Consider the following 22234-nt stretch of genomic DNA (forward strand, 5'->3'; position numbering starts at 1 on the left):
AAGCTTTCAAATTCGACATTTTTTATTAATACATGATAAAGAACATTTAAAAATTGTCGAATATAGTTTTTTTATCTCAAAAATTTATATCTTTTTATCTTTGTTTTGTAACGCGCATCTATCTACGTTAGCGGGTTTTACTTCTTGCACGCGATTATGTAAAGGTTGAGAATATTTAATCTTTTAGATATATTACACTTTGTTAAAATGAATGTGAAGCGATTAAACATACAAAATGAAATCTATTTAGAGATTTGACGAAGACGAAGCATCATTTCCTAGAGTAAACAACGTAATAATGATTACCTTGAACAAATTGAATTATTATTCACTATCTCTTACGCGCGCGAACTAACATTTTTTCATAGAATCAAAATTTACATTTTTTTTTTTAAACCGTTATATGTCATACATCATTTATATGTCTATGAATTATCGTATTGTTATTTTAAATCGCAAAAGACCTTGATTTTTATTAATATAATAAAAAATTATTTACAAAAATTATTTACATTTCTGTGTTTGCCATTAACTTTTAAATAAAATCTTCCATTTTTATATTACTCTGCAGTATGTTTTACTAATCTCTAGCTCATTATTATACGAACGTAATGTATATTAAATTCTTGTGAAACGTTAACTTGTTTCGCACGTTGGCAAACAGCGCGTAATAATTGTGTCAATATATATGCATTCATGCAAGCTGAATATTTAGTTAGCTAATATTATTGCTAATACATTGTTCAAAATAATTCTTTGCTCGCGGTATCGAGTATTGGACAATTATATTAAACAATTTTGGGTAGCCGTTTAAAATATCAACATTTTTAAATACACTAACAAAGTGTAATATATCAGAAAGATAGAGACGTATAAGGAATGTTATGAAATTAACTTTAATAGTAATAGTTCTTTTATAAATTTGTAATTAAATTTAAATTTAATTTCAGAGACTTTGCATGTATACATATATAAAAAATTTAGATGTTATATAAATTTATATTTTTTCTTTTTTTTTTCTCTCTCTCTTTTATGCGATTTTCGAATAATATTTCAGTTTATATGTCATGCTAGAGTTGAAATCGAATATATAAACATTCGGCATTTAGGATTGCGGCTCATCTGACTCTTATGTAATTAAGGTATCTTTATAAAGAATTTATTTTGCTAAGGACAAAAATCGAAATTCTTTCCCAGATTTCTTTCAACGAATTTTTATCGTTCAGTAACAAACGTTCCATCGTCATCGCGTCACATGTTCATCGAACGTTCCATAAATTTTCATAAATCAGCATCGCGAGCGTATGCAAACGATGACCCTGACGACCCGTGCCCGCGGTTGACGGACGCAAGACGCCTCGTCGCAATCGAGGTGTAAAGTGGCAGTCCGGCAACACGTAGCGCAAGACGGAGTTCAGGTTAGAGACTGCGTGTACGCACTGCACATAATTAATCGAAGCGCAAAGATTGCCATCGTTTATTCGCATGTGTTAGATGGCGCGCAGGAAGAGGAAGCAACCGAGGATGATCGCTGTATTTGTGCCGGACGATGTACGTTTCTTATCGAGTTTTAGGGAATTAATTTTTTGTCGAGAAGTTTTGTCGCTCACGTGTGTGATAAAACACGTACGCAATATCGTTCGCGAGTGCATTAAGGCTTTAGCATGACCAGATATTTAAATTGCAAAAGAGGGGGCTTGGAATATTGGCATATTTTCAGTTTTCCGTAAGAATGATATTATCACGGCATTTGTCAAAATTGATAATATAATACGAAGTGATATTTTTGGCCATCAAAATCGAGTACTAAATAATTTACTACGATCTACAATACACGTGGTAAATGACAGGAAAATGTCGATATAGACCTAAAATTATCATTAAAGATGTCTGCAATATTGCCTGTATGTGTTGGAAATATAATTATGTACTTTTTTTATTTCTTGCGACTAGTCTAAATTAAAAAAAAAAAAACATTGTTTTTGTCTGTTTCAGGTATGTATCATATCACACCTTAAACTTTCCGAAGATATTTCAAACTTTAATAAAACTTGCGATTGTTTATGCGTGTCAATACATTTATCTGCTACGCAACAGGTCTGCAGCATATTCTGTCTTAATGTACGGAATATGATATACATTTTGTTCGCGTTATCTTGGTAAGTTTTTAGCAATATGAAATTTTCGCATTTTCTATGCACTTTCCTGTTTTATCTTTGTCACATGTGTGTCCGCATCTACGTCCGCATAACGATACGTTAAGTCTCACAAATTCTGCTTTTTCTTAAAATTTTTCTAATCGATACACTAAGTGTGTATTGCACAATGTTAAAATGTAAGTGAAAATTTGTTGAACTTATGAGGCAAGAAATATATTTTTATTGAGATTCCTGCTAATTACTATACATTTATCTATACTGTATCAGTTTAAAATTCTCGTCATTCACGATAAAGAAAATATTATAATTAAATATCTCTAAAATGTGAAGGTAAGATAAAAATAAAAATTTTTTTACCATGATTTTGTGGCGAATGTGTTCCAATGAAAGAGTCCCGTGAATCGGAATAATCTATGACGAAACCTTGCGAATTCACAGATAATGAGCGAAAACCGTCTTTGTCGCAGTATTTTGCATCGGTAAACGTAAACAACATTACACTATTTTTGCCTTGCGCCATAAAATTAGTCAGATAACTATGTATATGTAAATCGATCGCCAGGAAAAAATGCGATTTTTTTCGCGTATTCTAGAATTGTTCGCAATAAGTTTTTATTAGAAAAGATGATCGCCAAGGTTAGCGAGGTCGAAACAGCTTTTGCAAAAATAACCGTGCCTATTCTGTAACGTTCGTTCCTTCATAAGAGAGTGCAGCGCACTTGTAACCTTCGCGGGTTAAGCCCACACGTCTTCGCGCACGCATTTGGCAATCGAGTTGGTGATCTTTGTTGCACTCATCGTGAAATTTTACTTTGTTCGGACAGTTAATTATGCCGATAAATCACGATAAATTATTCAACAAGTACATATATATTTTCATGTTTACAACGATATTTAATTTATCGCTCCTACATATCATATATGTGTAATAGCTTTATATTTTTTCTTAATTAAATAATCAATTATAATTATAATTCGACAAAACTTGGAGTTTATGTAATTATCATCTTAACAACAATATAAGGCTCATTACATACTTATCGTAAAATATTAAATATTATTGCAATCTAAATTAATTTTTTTTTTTTGTTGGAGTAAAATTATAATATTGGATGATGTAAATGTTTTTACATTCTTAGACATTAATTTGCCAGAGTTTGTCTTTTCTTAGTTTATAAATTAAAATATATTGTTCATTGGACGTGAGACATAAAAACAAGTATCTTTTTATAATTTTTATCATAAGTCCATACCCATACAGCACCGCAAGATTGCAATAACATTGCAGCAACATTTTTCTGCAAGATTGCAATATTGCAGAAACATTGCGAAATGTTGCAGCAACGTTGTTATGATATTGCAGCAACAGTAAAATGTCCGCCTACAGAAATATTGCAATATAATATTGCAGCAACATAGCAATATAATATATATGCAATAATGCTTTATGTATATTTATCGACATACTATCCTTAACATATGAAAAAAATAATAAGAAATTAGGCCTATAAGAGTCAGGATCTAGCGTGTATATAGTTTTTCTGTATTATAATAACAACGAAATTATAAAATGTAAATTTTTCAGTACACATTCGACTTCCTTCAGTGACAGAGAATATCTAAGAGAAATAAGGAAAAACTCAATTTGCAATTGCGTAAATTCACAATTTCTTTGTATCCGAAATATTCAGATATCCGGATGCAAAAAGATTGTGGTGAATTTACGCATACAAGTTTTTTCACATCTCTCTTGTCTTTATATAATCTCAAAATTTATTTATTAAAATCTGAAGTATCTTTTGCATATTAGAAAATTATTATGAAATTTTTGATTTTATATAAGAATGGAAAATATTAAAAGAATACTTAGTCCAATGTCTGAGCCCCTGTATTATGGTCATATCATACGAGTTAAATTAACAAAAATAGTTATTATATCTTTTTAATCTTACTAGCCGTTCTTTGTAAACTTTATATAATCATCATGATTAAAAATTAAATGCGAAATAGATAGCGCAACATGCGCCACTTAGTGGTAAACAAATGAACTAGCGATTATTGAATACTTTTTTTGTAATATTTTCGGAATGTTGCTGTAACATTGCTAAAGTTATATTGTAAAATAATGTCTTTGCAATATTTCTGCAACATTAAACTGCAATATGCAATATTACAATGTTGCAGCAATGTTGTTGCAAGCTTTAGTGCTGTATGGGTAATTAAATGCAAATCTAAGATATGTAAGTGGTTACGGATAGCTGGAAACCATCCAACATATGATTCTCGTATTTTCCATGGTAAAACAGTTTGACAGAGCAACTCTCTTGGTTTACGTTATCAAAATTCCAGTTATCGATTGCTAGCTACACAATTTTCTGCATTGTTGGTTAAGATTGTAAAAAAAGAACGGCGTTGTTGATTTCGTTTAAAAAACGCAAATACTGATATCAGTGTAATTATTTTCTTTTATTATTTAGAGTTGGAATATATTTTTTCTCAGTTATATCACACTTTGCTGCGATAAAAAACAGCTCGCACGATATGATACGATGCGTGTGTGACTACCTGTATGTTAGGACCCGTATGTTTAGCATGTTATCTCTGATAACGAGAAGCTCTCGCGCGTTATCGTACTTTATAAAAGTTCTGAAGATAAGATGTCTCTCATAAACTTTTGCGATATTTAAGGCGCTTATATCTTTGTGGAAAAATTAAAATAAATATTGCTCGAACAATGCGGCAACTGGCGAGGTCAGCGCGATGGTTAATTGAGAGTAATAATTTTTCTCAGAACGTTAATCGAACCAATTTACGCTATCTTGAATGGACGGTTTATGAAAAGAGAGAACTTATTTAATCTCCATATGAGCAAAATAGAACGTTGTCTTTATTATTTATTATAGATACGAGATTCATTGTATCGAATAATTTCTATTTTATTTAGCCTATCAATTTTAAGATTAATCTTAATTGGTCTATAAATCACTAATTAATAGATATAAAAGAATTTTAAAGAACAATATATTTACTAAAAAATATAACATTTTATTATTCACTGACTTAATAACATGTAATACACACCCAGTGACAAATTTGCATTGTAGTTGTATTAATCCATTTACTATTTATTATTTAATAAATTAATAATATTATGTTACATCTCTCATAATGAGCTAAAAATTTCAAAAATTTTTCTAATGCAGAAAACTACCTTATATTAAAAAATGTACAATATATACATACATTATAAAATATATAATAAATATAAAATATTGATGTAGGATCATTGAAAAAAATATTTTTTTTTTTTTTTTTTTTTTTCCTCCAAGAATATATACAGTCGGAAATTTTTTGTCATAAAAAGAACAAATTTTTTTAGAGATTGTTCAGAATTCACAATATGATTCGCTTTTATGAGTATTGCTCACAGCTATTATGCCATAAGATCACATAATCGTTTCTACACTGCGCAAACACGTATGTCTATAGTTGCCGCTTAGTTTTTTCATACTTTCTGTGTGATAATATTTCGTATTACATATTTTAAACGATTCTTTTCGAAACATAGTCGGAATTATACTTTTTAATAATTACTATTAATAACCGTTTGCGATAATTACACGACTCGTATCCTGTGCACGTTTCTATTATCTAAACCGAACGATGACCTTGATTTTGCATAGCCATGCATACGTTGTATATATGCACGTCGTGATCTATTTCTATTTTTCTAAATAATTTTTTTAATAATTGCGTATAACAAAAACAAATCTTAACGCCATTTTTTATTCCGCTAATTTATCAAATATTTTTAATTAATTAATACTTGACAAAGTACTAAAGCGATATTCAAAATATCGTCAAGTTATCATGAAACTGCTTTTTTCTCATGTACGGAATGTATACATATAATTATAGCAAAAGATAAGAATAATCGGTAAAAGAAATAAGGTAAAAGAATAAAGGATGTTGTTTGAAAGCAGAAAATATAAAGACAGTTTATCTCAATAAAAGGAAAGATATATTTTGCGATACAATTTATTTTGTGTAATTGTGTAATGAGAATTACGAGAATATATTCATACAAGATTGTACGAATTTGCAGGATACCATCGTTAAAATATGTTTGCATAAAAGAAAGAACTAGATTTATTTTCTATAATGAGGAAGGATTATCTCAAGCAAGCATTATAATATTTCGTTTTAGATACATACGTTTTTTTTTTTTTTTTTTTTTTTCTTCATACAAATATACGTGTACACGACCGATAATATTTTATCCTATCTTATCTTTACTTCGGTAGACATATTTTAATAACATGTAGCATTTTTCATTGTATTCTCTTTACATCCACTTGCAACCTATCCATTTACCAAATGTCATATGGGAATAGATTGACAGAAAGATTTATGAAGATTGTGCGAAGATTTTGTAAGGATTGTGAATACATTTTATATATCAAATTTATACGCGATATTGATTTATAAAAAGATAGCAATTATCATAAATTAAAATATGATTACTCAAAGAAATTTCATCTATCTTTTCTCATGAAATATATTCGGATAAATAGAAGATTACGTTTAAATCTACGCTAATGTGTGATTTATATTTTATCCAGTTTGGCCCTGACCATCGATAACAATTCACTCATTATAAGAGATAAAATTTAACCGCAGTCAAAATTAATCGACAGACGAAATTGGGCTTAAAATAATTTTATTGGTATAGTACAAGCTATGTGTTTTATGAAAATTGTTCTTACTTCCGTGTTGCTCTTTCATATTATTAATTAATTATATTTATCGCTTTTTACGAATGCGATTCTAAGATAATTTTGACCTCGAAAGAGATTAGAAGCATCTTCGACAGCTCTCAACATTGCGGATCGTGCGTGGTGGCAGAATCTATCCGCGTTGAGGTTTTTCATGATTCGCGATACGAGTAGTGCGAATCAGTTGCTCATCGTTATCATCGTGACGCGCGCGTAGAGCAATCTGTCTTCGTCGGACGTCGTCGCCGACGTCGAACTCGCCGCCGTTTATTACATCGCGCAATCGTCAGTCTCACAATCGCGAGTGTATAAATCACAACGGATGTGTAACGGTGTGAGAATCATTCGACGATTTTACTTTCATTCAACGAGCTTCTTTCCAACGTGTTACTAAAAAGCGGATACCATCGAAATAACAGTTCTTTCGATACGGCGAATGTTAAAAATCCTATTCATCGCGAATCAACGATCGTTAGAATCTTCGTGATTTTGAATTTACATTCCCATACAACGAATACGTGATTTCACCATCCTTCGCATACCGTATTCGAAGTCGCGGTAAAACGCAGATATTCCTGCGCAGAGGATATCATCGAGCCCGCCAAAAATAACCGTGACGTATCGCGCATTGGCGGAAGAACATTTGCAGACAGTGATTTCTCTTGACCGAGTATATTCGAAGATCGTAAGAAGCAATATGAGTTTGGAAGCGATGTCGAATGTGGTAGGTTTCAACGATATTGCTGTTTGTCGATCGTGAATAGTATTGGTAAATGGAAAAGAGAGAAAGTATATTTTACGCGTTTGTTTTTAATGGTACGAAGCGGAGGATAGTATTGTAATATCTAAGTAATACTTAGAAAAGACTTAGTTAAGTTGTGACATGCAGATATAATAATTTCCGTTATTATTAAAAATATTTGTGAAACACTAAAAAATGTTTCTTTTCAAAATTATTTCTTTTTATTATAAAACATACGCAAAGTAAAATATAAGGAGTAACGTTATTTAAATATAAACTGTTTCGTACGCGCATTATACATTATACTATTTCATCATTTTTGTTATACTTCACCTGCTTTCGATGTAAAGAGGAATCTTATATTCAGAAACAGAGAGAGAAAGAGACACACACACACACACACACACATAGGGTAACCCAAATGACTTCTCTTTCTTACGATGATGCTGGTGTAACCGGTCAAACGTGTTCTCATAAACGATTCAAACTGTCATTTCGCGGCAATACGGATATTCCGTGTGATGTCACGATTTCCGTGAAAAAGCTCAATACTTTTTAGCGCGAGTTTCCGTTCAGACATATAAAAAGCTTTTCTATTTTCTGATGATGCGCATACATTATATGCCATGTATTATCCATCAAAAGTATCGACAATCGAATATAACAATTTATTTCAGCAGTAAACGAAAATTTTTGCATTAGCTTCTTCCATTAAAACTAAAGGATGATATCTATTAATTATAGCACCTGCAATGTTATAAAACTCGCCCAAGTGATGAAGATAAGGCATTATAATTGTATGATCAAGAAACTTGAACATAGACTTGATATGTCCATTTCTAGTCAATTATATTAGTTCTCAAGAAGTTTTAGTAGAAAAAAGGTTCATCAAAAATATTTTGAAAACGTCTCGAATTTAGCTACACGAATATAATAAAAAAATAGGCATTTTTGTGGAAGATTTTTGTTCACGGAGCTTTTCAATGTCATTCAAAATTCACAAATAATGTCACCAACTAACAGATTTTGTAAAACCCTACTATGTTTGTTTCAAACATTTTTCAAAAAAATCAATACCTTCCGAGATTTGACTATTCGGCAGCCCGAATTTTTCATGTTTGACAGGTTATAACTCGATAACTGTCCATTATTGAGCTTTGTGCCCATTACATCTTTTGTTCAGTAGGTCATAAGCTACAACATATGTAAAAACCAATTGATTTGACCGGGACAGATTTTCCATATGATTAGTGCGGGGTTCTTTCTTCTTATAGCTGATAAAGGAAATTTTAAATTCTGTGACTAATTCATAATAGGATCTCTTTCTCTCTTATTTCTATTATTGTATCCAACATCAGTACATAAAAAAGACGGATGAAATTTAGAATTTTTCTCCATCCAAAATATATATTTCTTAATTTGTATATTAACAAATTATTTTCATCCATAACTATACGAAAAAATAAGTATTAAGTAGAAATATTTAGCTTTTGATTTCTATTTTTAATTTTTGTCAATGTACTTTAAAAATTGCAGCTTTTTTTTTTTAATAAAATGAAATATTTTTGAAATTCCAAAAAAAAATTTAATTAATTCTAAATACCTTTTATAAATTTTTTGATTGTTATAATATTTTTGGATGGAGAAAATTTAAACGAAATTTTAGATTCTGTGACTAATTCATAATAGGATCTCTTTCTCTCTTATTTCTATTATTGTATCCAACATCAGTACATAAAAAAGACGAATGAAATTTAGAATTTTTCTCCATCCAAAATATATATTTCTTAATTTGTATATTAACAAATTATTTTCATCCATAACTATACGAAAAAATAAGTATTAAGTAGAAATATTTAGCTTTTGATTTCTATTTTTAATTTTTGTCAATGTACTTTAAAAATTGCAGCTTTTTTTTTTAATAAAATGAAATATTTTTGAAATTCCCAAAAAAATTTAATTAATTCTAAATACCTTTTATAAATTTTTTGATTGTTATAATATTTTTATGTCTATTAATATGTTAATAAGGATATAATATTTAAATTAAACGATAAGAGTTTTATCAGTAATATTGATATATTATAAAGATTAGCACACTCGCAGAGTACTAATTGACAAATATGTATTTTCGGCACACCATTGAAATTTCACTCACATTAAAATGCACATAACCTCACTTGGCGCTAAAACCGTAACAATCTCTATAAAGGATAAAATCTCGCCGCGATTTAATAATAAGTTCTCCATAATATCCAATAGATAACACATCTCATGATCACACTGTGATGTAAGTCAACCAGTTATTTCCGTGAAATCTATAGTATATGTGATGTCTATCATTTAATAATCAAATATTATGTAAGGATTGATACAGAAGTTGTAGTCGCGCTTACTTTGCACGTCTGTATCTCATATAGATAATTGAGAGGCGTTAATCATATCAAACGTACTCGCTGCGAAACGATACCAAATTTGTACAATATTACGAGCGTACAATGTGCGTATCTTGTTATTTTATGAAGTATTGTTTCAAGCGTGATGAGGACTTTTATGGCATGATGCTAAATATAGAATTTTTCAGAATAACAATGCGTTTGCAATTTTGTATGCAAGTTACGTATAGTATTTTAAAGAAAAAATAAATTATTACTCGTACGTCGTTTATGCTAGATACGAATTATTTTTACAATGAAAAGTTATATTGAGATAGCTATTGTCGTAAATGCACAAGTTTATTTACGCATTTATACACGCAGTTATATTATATTATTAGTGTAGTGTATATGTACCATATATGATTCATAGTAAAATATCTATCGATAAAAGAACAATTATACTTGTTGATCGCGTATTCCATACATAAATAAAATAAAATTATTATTAAACTTCTATTAAATCCTACATATATATTATATTATTCATATATGTATATCTTAAATTATATAATTATTATAATATAAGGTTTTACAAGCTAGATATATGCATGTAATATAGAAACTAATCGATGATTCATTAAACTCATTAGACATATATGTATATTTATCTCGAGAACAAACCACTGCATTCATTCTTTTAATCACATTTTTCCATGGCCAGTAAAATTTTGAATTATATTACAAATAAATAATTCGAGTGCAGAGGATTTTCATTATCTAATTACAGAATAATTGAGAAAAAGAAAAATCACAAGGATAAAACAAATTCACAATATCATGATCGACTTTGAACGTATCGAGGGTAAAAAATTATAAAAGAAATATAAACATTTGTATAAATGTAATTAATCGCAATAAATGAAACAGAATTCAAGTACATCAGCACATTAAGATATATTAATATTACAATGTTTGCATTATTTCTCGTAGGAAATAATTTTTCGTTGGACAGATATTTAAAAAATACAAGATGCATGCTAATTTGTATCTATATCGTCTTTTTTATTTTAATTATGGACATATATTATAAGTCATAAATAATGACTGCAGTGTATGAAATTGTTTGTATATAATATTAACTTGCTAGATTTATCATACATAGTCTACTACATATAATCCTGTGTGTGAAAAATGTTATCATAGAAATTGATAAATGAACTGAATACTGTGCAGTTGTGTTATATTGGCGTCATACATCTTTACTAATTTCTGTTTATGTAGAATATATCTCTTGCAACATATCTTGCAATCTTTATTTGCATATCAAATATACCATGAAGTTTGTTCTTTTTATTTTTTGTATTTAAAAAAAAAATCTTTTTTTTTTATTATTATTATTTTTATGAACCACTTGATTTTCTTATACCATTTGCGCTCTCAATTCAATTGATATAAGCCACATTTCTATTATTAGAATTTTGTATTAATTAAACTGTTGTTTTCTTATCTTTCGAGATGGTTTCTAGTATAGCGCTATCTTTGAAAACGCTACTCTCTGATTTGTGAATAGTCGGTATCATGTCGTAGCTTTCATTCAGCTCTACGCGTATTTACTCTTCACTCATATGGTTCTAGATGGCGCCAGAATGTAAATGTAATGCAGATTCCTTCATTCATTAGCATATTTTCTTACGATGCATTGGTTGCTGTGTAATCCGCGCTATGATTCAACACTTGATCATATGCTTATTGTTCTCGATCAACTTTACGAAAGACACATTTGCTTGACAAAAAAGACGGCTTCCTTTGCTAGAGAATGAAGAATGTCGTCTGTCTGCCGATCGGATTCTTCCTTTCAGATCAATCTGATTTGTCTTGACAAATTGTGGTAGTCACAAGATAACAAACAAGATATACATCTCGGTTGTAGCGGAGGTGGTCTCGTGTCACGTACTTGTCAATGTGTCAAGTCTCGTTCCCCACATGGACGTTGAAAACTACGATACTTTCGCACACGTACATCATTACAGCATCGTTCTGTGTAATCTTATTTATATACACGGGGTCAATAATACTGTTTTTTGTATAACATATCACAGTGTCTGACAATTATTGCAAAACCTAATATTAAAAACATTATGAAAATAAATACCTGTCATTTCAAATCAAGATGAAAAAGATTTACTTCATTAGACCGTATTTTTAATAATTAGATTTTTATTATTGTTTTTATTAGGTGTACAACTTTGCTTCGGCCGTTTTTTTCCCGAAATTCGAGGCTTTATTGTAAAAAACTGGTTATACATTTATGATTCAAAGTATTGTCCACTCCCAATGATCGTGCCAATTCTTTTTGACTTTGACTCGAGTCTTCGTTAAGTAACGCCTCCAATTCTGCATCTTCGAAAACCTTCTCTCTTCCATCGCTATGCCGGTCTTCGACGTGAAAATCACCGTTCTTGAAGCGTCGAAATCATTCACGACACGTTCTTTCACTAATAGCGGCTTCGCCATAAGTATTTGAGAGCATTCGATGAGCCTCAGCCGCAGATTTCTTCATATTGAAGCAGAAAATTAAAACCTCCCGCAAATGACGAGAATTTGGCTCGTAAACTGACATTTTCAATCGAGAATAACTTTATGACGCAGACACAAATCGACTAATGTTTCTATGGGGTTATGTTGACAGATGCCCAAGTTTATCGCACGACGTCTATGATCTATTTATTTCGACCACTACTTACCGCTAAAGCCATCTATAGGGAAACGGAGGAAGCAAAGTTGTACACCTAATATTATCATTTTTATTATTATTCTATTAATTATATTTGTTTCTTTTTTTTACTCTTTTACATTATTAGAGAGCTTCTAATCAATAACTATTTAAATTTTTATTAACCTTGCATCATAATATATCTTTTTTTTTCGTATAAAATTTCTAAATTGTAAATCTCATAAGCTTTATGATCCATTTATATTTTAGAAAATAAAATACTTAATGTTGCTTTTTTGATAACTATTTACTGAAAAAAGCTGTATTTTCTTCTTAATTCGAGCATATAGGTCATAACGAACACTTATATTGTTAGATGGTATCACAAAGGATTAAGGAATCGATCGTTCATTTTCTTGAAGATTCTAGCTAAAGATATTGAAGTAACTGAAAAATAGTCGTAACGACGGGACACCTTGGGCAGCTCGCTAAGATTACCATAAACACCTTTACCGCCGTTTTCTGTGCGGAACAAGTGGATAGAATAGTTTTGCGTCCCCTTTCAAGTCTCCGGAGAAATGTTGCCGCGGTGACTAATGACACTAGATGGAGATCCACGTGAAAGCACCGAGCGGAGAAAGACAGGGGCGTAGTAGGAGGGTGCAATCGAATCATCATATTTATCTCTCATGTTAATCTTATCAGAAACGAATATAAATCGCCTCCCAATATTCCCAAGAATCTTTTTTTCTCTCGATCAATTTGTATTTAGCTTAAAAAATTTCAAATATTTTACGTCAAATATTTTAAAAACTCGAAATAAATTATTTTTAGTTAAATTTTCGCCAAGTTTCGATCGCATAAAATTTGATTTGTAACATGTGTTACTGACTTCTAAACCTCAATATGTAATCTGTCTTTCGATAAACATTCTATGTCTTATTTTTTATAATTGCAAACTTCTCCGCTACACATAGAGACGACGGATGTCTTTAAAGCCCTGCATGAAAGCATGAACGACGTGCTAAAGACAGCGGTGTCTTTATCGGCTCATTAACGGTAAAGACACTGGCAATGATCGTCACCGGTAATTATCGTGACAGCCGCAAAGACAGTGCGAGACGTAAAAGTAAGTTTGTGCGCCGCGTAATGATACACGCCGCCAATATTCGAGATTTTATCGGGCTGACGCAGCAATGTCTCTTTCCGTTCATCAACCGTCCGTCTCCTCTTCTCATCCGATTCTTCGATAGGTCCTGTCGACCTATCGAGCTCTCGGCCGGATTCTGTTCGCCTTAACCTTCCTATCGTCCATCGGTCGCATCCGGCTCATTAACATTTTTTTTTTTTTTTTTTTTTTTTTATTGGACACTACGAGTTCTGTACTAAACAAAGTATACGTTACCGCGGCGTTGCTTGGTCGATTCGGACGCTTTTTTACACAGCTGTCGGATTCAAAGAGATGCCGTCCTCTTCATTTGTCAAGTCGCCTCTTGAGCCCTTTCTCGAGCCCTATGCCTTTTCTATGTACCCTCGCACGAGATTAAAAAAGGCAAGCATCATTCAGGTGCGTTCTCAATAAACTCCGTGTCCGCGTTGCGAAGAGAACGAAATTTCCTCGGTGGAGGCTGTTTAATTCCTTCTGAAGTTATCCGACGATACGATTTGTGATATTTATAAAGACTATGTATCTTTTATATTACATTTTGTATTATATTATACATATTATATTTTTATATATTATAAGAAGTTGTACTGTCTATATTTTCTATTTATTATTAAGCATGCAGTTTAATTAAATAGAATACATACAGTTGAATACATACAGTCTATAATTATGTATGCATGCAATCTCAATATGTTTTATTTCAAATTCAACTTGTCGATGGAATTTATATCACATTTGTTGTATCTTTCTTCAATTAGAAATTTTTATCATTGTGAAAGGAATGTGATGTGTTTGCAGTTTCAATACGATAACGTATAATGAGGTTTTTCCCACTTTATAAAATATATCTTGTATTACACATATGCGTCATAAAAATATATTAAGAATAATATCTGTCTCGCCGAGAAAGTCTTTCTTTAATTTTTCCCGCGAATCTCATTCCAAAGAGATAGATTCCGAGGTTTAAAATACAATTTCCGTTGGATCGAACGATCTTCAGGTTCTCCCGTCGTGCGGACTGTCTTTGAAAATATTTTGACGTCGGGGAAGATCACCGTGTGATCGATGCCCGTTCCCTGGAGATTACATCATGAATTGCATTTTCTTCATACCAACGCGCATCACATAGACTGCAATTCTAGGTACAAACGATTCTCACAGAAATCATGGCATGCGGTTGATCGAAAGACCGTACCATCTGCTCTGCCGATTTTACGACTTCAAAAATATTTCCTAGAAAATTCTGTAACCAGAAAAATATAAGGTAACGATTAGAGTAATCGTTAAATAAAAAGAGAAATAAAGTAAAAAGAGTAAAAAAAAAAAGATAATTTAATAATAGGATTGGAAAAAAAATGATGTTTTTCTCTTAGATGATGGACATTAAACCTTAATATCTGATACGTAAATGAAAATTGTGGAACGTTTTAATAATCATGAGAAACATAAGTAGCTAGTAAATCTTAACGATTTGTATACTGCTTGTAGAAAAAAAATTTCAAGGTTGAAAAAAATCCAATGATTAGTTCCGACCGTGTCTTCTAGGACCTTATTTGCATTAATAGCGACTATACTTGAACGAAGACACGTTCGTCGTGAAATCATCAGACTCAAGACCGGTTTTCTTCTTCGAGCGTAATTATAAGGTTCGAACCAATCGCGCGGTATCTCGAAAAAATTCAGGGCCCATCGCCATCATCGACTTAACCGCAGTCGCCATTTTTCTTTGATCTTTATATATCATCAACGAATATGCCTTTCACGAAAAAATCTTTATGTCAATCTTTATGTCAAATAAGAGAGAGAGAGAGAGAGAGAGAGATAATTATTATCACAAGACCAAACAAATTTCGTATAGATAATCCTATCTAAGGCGCATTTTATCAATATCAATTCAATTGCTATCAGATTATTGCAAGATACTCGGAATGAGGAAGACGCTTTAGTAATGCATTTAATTGATCGCCATTTATGAGACACGCTCGAAGGTATTTAATTTTTTCATTTTCATTAGAGTGAACCGTAAATATATTCGCAAAAATTGCACCGTAATCTTACTGTAGAATAGTTCGATACGTGATTTCTTGCTCATGATCTGCGTTCTTCCGACGTAATTAAGCAATTTTATTTATATTTGTTACATCGTTATAAACTGGAAGAGGCAAAGAATATTTTATTCGCTGCGTCGTCCATTGCTTTAGAAATAGCCATCGACGGAAATGAAAAGAAGTCTTTAAGTTTCTATTATAAAATTTTTTCCATACATTATTCGATGATCGGTCTCATCGATTTGCGTTAATAAACGATTCCGATTCACACGCAACGATAATATTAATTGTCAGTCGGAAAACGAATCTAACGCGCAAAAATAAATAAAGAAGTACGTGTTGATTCAATGGCCGCGGTGGAACGAAAGTGGCAGACGGGCAAGAAGAAAATGATTCAGTTCATGTTCTTGCGACAATGACCGAGATTGGTTTCGCACTTCTTCAGCTTATGTCGCGCATAGCAGATAAGGCACGCGTATGGAAAAGCCTCGGGGATGAAGATAAGAATTATTCTAGTAAAACGGAAGCTCTCTAAATCGTGAAAAAGAAAATATGCGTATGATAAATGATATTCTTCAAATTAACCTAGACTAGGCAGATTCCTCTTAGATTCTTCTCGAATTTTGTTCTCATCGATATAAAACTTCGGTGAATGAGAGAAAACAGGCTCGCCGATAATATGGCGGATTGAAATAAATTACGATATTATGTGCAAAAGTATTAGCCACTTGTGTACTTCTCTCTCGTAGACTGATAACAATTACCATATTTCTATTTTCCTTACATGATAATTAATTGTTTTGATTATACATGAATATCAATATGTACAATAAAATAATTTAGCATCATTTTTTGCAGAGATTATTTTTTTATCTAGTAGTTTCTGTAATAGTGTCCGCAATTAAAAATTAATATCTGATACTGTATTTATCAAAATAAATGTCTGTTTGATTTATTGACGATCAATCTGAAAATGATTATGAAACTGATATTTAATCACTTTTAATGAGCAATGATTAATCAATTTCTAACACAAAATATTAATGTAAAAAGTCCGTCTTATTATCATTATGATTGAAAAAATTGCATACATTGATAAGGCAGTTATATTTTGTATCGACGTTCTCCTGTTAATTACATACTGTAAAGAGTTTGTTTTGAAAACCTGTTTGATACGTGTAGAATTTTTTTTATTTCAGGTGAATAAATTATAAGTTAACGAGCTAAAATAGAATGTAATATAATATACAAAGTCGGTTACTATCTAACAATGTGTAAAAAAAATATCCTTACCCGACAGCATAATAAGAAACATTGTGTAACATTTTATAATTGATCATGTCTCATTATTGTGTATACGATACGGCCGAAAGACGATTTACATACAATACATAACAAATTCTCTTATTAATCTTAGAAGACTATTTGTCTTTACTTAGCTTTGACAAATAATGTTTTTTCAATCTAATTTAGTGATCAATTGTGTTTATTAATTTTGTTTGGGTCTGTTAACTTTATTATACATACAAATCGATATAAATACAAATACGTACGCCAAAAAAATTTTTCTTACTTCTTGCGTGGAATATATCGATTAAATATTGATCGATAGCCATATAGTAGATAATTTTTTTAATGTGCGATCGTTATTACAACATAACTCGTTGGTATGGTTGAATTATTGTATTCGCAAAATATCAATAAACTTGCAAAGATTTTGTAAAACGTTGTAAAATTTTTCCAAAATAAACTTTTTTTTTTTTCCGGAACACACGTGTAACATATTTGTGAAAGTTATATTTTGCGCTAGTCGCGAGATAGGAATACCAATTCTAGTCTGTCTACAGGATTTTATTCTTTTTTTTTTTTCAATTTTCCTAAGTTTCAAGTTCTTTAAGTTCTTTCTTTTACCGGTATTCGTGTCTTGCCGAAAATCATGGTTGGTACTCGAGATATTGTATAACACGACTGCCATACTCTCTTTTTACGCGCAAAAAGCGGCGAATGCAAAACACATGGGCTTGGCATCGCACCGCAGTGATCGCGGCTGCGGGATTGAGGAGGGAGAGTATACGCCCCTGTCGGGGTGAACGATCGTGAGGGCACCGTCGGCGTTCCCTTTGTACACGCACCATCTCTCCCTCCCTTTTCCATCTCCTTCTCCTTTCCCTTCCGACGACTGGTACCTCCGCGATGTATCCCACAACATAAATACGCGTCTCTCCCTCCGCAATTCCCCATCCCTCCTACCTTCCTCCGCAACCCTGCTGGTCGGAGTTGCGCGGATACATTATACGAATTACATTGATGATACGTCGATGGGACACGAGATAGGGGGGCCGCACCGATAGCGCCGGAACTATTTTTCATGCTGTCCCCCTCTCCTCTTGCCCGCCCTTCATCTCAAGTTTTACATCCGCAAGAACGTTCGTTTCTTTTTTTCCGCTTCGCGCGAACGAAGAAAATAATGTAGCTCCGGCGGTCTTGATTATGATGCAAATGATCGCATTTCAGTACTCACGCGAGCATTAAAGTCGCGGTGCACCAGGGCATAATTTGTTATTCGCTAGTTCGTCTAAGGCGTTGTGATAATGGATTTAGTCGCATATACTGGTAATATCTGAACCGCAACGATCTGATGAAATTTCTATTATAAATTGCAATGATCTATTTATATTGGAAATTGCCATCGTAATTTATTTTGACTTAATTAAAAAATTACTTTTATATCAAAATGAAATAGGAAATTACATAATATTACATAAATTGAGCTATAATATTCATTTACGAGGTTGTGTAACCGGTTTGTCATTAGAATTTTTGAATCAGCTCGTGCAATTAACATTTTTTTCATAATTTAATTATTCCTTCCCTGGGCATGAATAACTTGTATTACAGACAAAATTTGAAAGGTTATTATTATTATCAAAAAATTTTGTATTTTTTCAACCGATAACAATTCGTCGATCGACTACAAGCAACAAACTTTTAATTGATTTTTTTATTTTTTAAGCTATTCTTGTTTTATTCCACATATTCTATGTTGGTTCTTTCTTTCTGATTAGCAATGGAAGAAAATTTCTTTTGCACGAATCGCGTATATCGCGATTTGAGAATATATTTTTATATTATTTTGTATTTATTTAGTTAAATATAAATGCCTACTTTTACACGTCGTCAAAAATAAGCGTCGCCGTTATATAGTATAGCTATTGTAGAATATAATATTGATTGCCGGATAAAATGACTTTTCCCAATGAGTAATTCCGATGCCAATTTTCTCTTTCGAAAGATCTTTCAAGAGTTACTCGGTGACTGACGTTAAGTTTTACCCTTGCTTCAAAAAGCTTTGGTCGTAATTAAATCTCCCCCTTTTCCGAGTTACTTTACTTGTTTATTACATTATATTAGCTCGTAACATTACATTTGATATATCGTACAAATTTAATATAATGACATTTACAAAATTATAATTGTTGATTAACTTTATATTATTATATTTTACTTTTATAATTTTATTTTAATTAATGAGAGTTAAACGCTTCCTTCAACAATCAAGAAATATAAAAGCGATATATTAGCCATCGATGCTTTATATCCGAAAATATTGCTTGTATATTCGAGTTACGTTTCGGACCGATCGTTGCTTCATGGCAAGACAGGCGTCCCCTAGGATACGCTTCCTCCCTCTCCTCCCATTTCAGAGATCCCACAGGATCATTAATCAAATTCCCCTTTAGCCTCGCCTCTCCCTTTATCCCCGCCTTGACCGAAGGCTCGGCCGCCATTACTGTGCGGCTGCATGCACAACGCACTAATTAAAACCAGGAAATTAATGTTTTATCCCTTTGCGCCTACTCTTTTGATACGACGCATCGTACCACGTGGAAAATTTCCTAATTCAAAATAAGAATTAAACATTTTATTTATCTATTCGGAATTTATGTCTTTTTGAAATGCATCTTCGTATATATAAGAGAATATAATGAGAATATAGATTTAAATAAATTTCTTGATTTTTTATTTTAAAAAATTGGAATAGAAATATTTTGCTATACACTTTTAATTCGAAAAAATTGAACGAAACAATTGAATAAGATGGTACTATCTCGTAATAATTTGCTTCTATCTATCTTAATTGCTCAAATTGTTAAAAAATATATTATTTCTACTATGAAAATTGCATTTGAAAATTTGATGTGAAAAGATTTTTCTAAAGTTCAAAAAATATAAATTTTCGAATACATATAAATTTCTTTCTTAAGTAATAAATATTTATTTTCCTTGACAAAATATAAGAGAAATTTATTTTACATTTATTTTGTATGTGATAAACAATTCTGATTAAAAATAATGTAATTAAATATTTGTGTGTTTGATAATTTTTTAAATGTAAACAAAACTTATTTACAATTGCTTACATATTTTATTAGATAAGATAACGAAATCGCAAAGATAAAAGTTTCCGCGTAAATTCTTTTATGGTTTTTAGCATTCCGAGAATGTATAGACATCCATTAGAAATCCATTAACGGTTTGTGTCCTCGCGGTCTACCACAAAGTGTCCAAAGTCATTTGGAAATATACGAATACTAATTTATCAGCACTGCAGGATTCGTGATTCCCTATAGGGTTGGTCTGCTTTTCAAATGTCGAAGAACTATTTGTTTACATATAGAAAGATCCTTACGAAGAAAGCTTTTCATCTTTCGCCAAGGATTTACCGCCCACATTCTGTCAAAGGCTCCCGCACACATCTTATGGAAAATTGTCTCTCAATGGATTTCAAATTTTAAAATTTTGTATTTTATATGATGCTGAGAAAAAGCAAAAGAGGTAGAAAATTTTACAGTTTATATAAGCAGATTTCGCGAAAACAATCTTCCATAGGGTGTGTGCAGCGTTTTTTTGAATTATTTTATTGAGTTTGACCAAGACTGCGCGAAATTTATAAATATTATGCAATGAAATAATTTTAAAGCTATTGCATATTTTTGCAATTAATTATTCAAAATATTTAAACTCAAAATTTCGATGTCGAATTTTGCAAGTATTTAGTTAAATTTTTGTTGAATCAAAATTCATCTGATATTATATGCAAAAAATTATTTTTTATTTCATACTTGTTATAATATTTGTTTAATTTCGAAATTTTATTTGCCCGAAAATTTTAATCTCTCTCTCTCTCTTTCTCTTTCTCTTTCTCTTTCTCTTTCTTTCTCTCTAATAAAAACAGTATTATAGACGATAATAGAATAATGTAAAATTATTATCGTGTTAAGGTATACAATTATACGTTTATATATCTGAAAGCGCGGCTAATACATAGAGTATTCTTCATCTATAGCAAAAAGGTAGCAACGTGTCGGTACATCGTTCCGCAGAAGCGAAAGGGTGGCGTGAAAATTGCGGATAATACCTGGTCAACCTAACGGTAGAATCACCATTAGTCCTATTAGTCCATAGTCAGGTACATTCTGACAGATACACTACCCATGAATACAGTAAAGGATACAGTGTATACAAATGCGCCATCAATGAAAAACTAAAGATGGAGTTAGGCTATAATGAGATTACTTACAAATTTATAAAGATTTTTCAACCTCCCGCATGCTAAAAGGATTAAATTCTTAAGGTGCGCTGGTAAGGCAACTGACTGCATTTTTTTCATCTTACAATTAGGTTGCGAAATTATGCTAATATGACAATTAACCAAATATCGCAATATTGTATTCTTGCATATACTTAATTATTTTTATTTTGACAATTTATTTTATTTTAATGGCAATGATTTTTTTTAAATATTAGGCGTACAACTTTGCTTCCGCCGTTTTTTTCCGAAATTCGAGGCTTTATTGTAAAAAATTGGTTTAAAATTGCTCGTTGAGTCACTCCCAATGATCGTGCCAATTCTTTTTGACTTTGACTCGAGTCTTCATTAAGTAATGCCTCTAAGTCTGCATCTTCGAAAACCTTCTCTCTTCTTTATGATGCAGACACAAATCGACTAATGTTTCTATGAGGTTATGTTGACAGATGCCCAAGTTTATCGCATGACGTCTATGGTATGATCTATTTATTTCGACCACTACTACCGCTAAAGCCATCTATAGGAAAACGGCGGAAGCACAGTTGTACACCTAATAATACAAATTAACGTGAAACCTTGTCAAGTTTTATTTCTTGTTTTTAAAGTTAGGAAGAAAAAGTCTTGATCTCTTTCAACTTTACGCGCTGCAATTATATTTACA

General features: G+C 31.5%; 1 protein-coding gene across 4 annotated transcripts in view; it reads left to right on the top strand.

Moving 5' to 3' along the window:
* Cnc (NFE2 like bZIP transcription factor cap-n-collar) overlaps positions 1-22234 on the top strand; it is a 105282-nt gene that overhangs the window by 7650 nt on the left and 75398 nt on the right. Inside the window, exon 1 of one of the 4 annotated variants that reach the window (XM_070314440.1) lies at positions 1390-1551. The exons of 2 other annotated variants lie outside the window; for them this stretch is intronic. In XM_070314440.1, coding sequence (XP_070170541.1) covers positions 1495-1551 — 57 coding nt within the window. In that variant the 5' untranslated portion in view covers positions 1390-1494. Of the gene's footprint in view, positions 1-1389; positions 1552-7147; positions 7659-22234 lie in introns of those variants that run through there. One more of the 4 variants, XM_070314441.1, reaches the window with a different exon arrangement.

This window comes from Polyergus mexicanus, unplaced genomic scaffold (assembly GCF_030449975.1).
Source record: "Polyergus mexicanus isolate NDT 795.1 unplaced genomic scaffold, iyPolMexi1.0 SCAF_27, whole genome shotgun sequence".
Classification (NCBI taxonomy): Eukaryota; Metazoa; Arthropoda; class Insecta; order Hymenoptera; family Formicidae; genus Polyergus; species Polyergus mexicanus.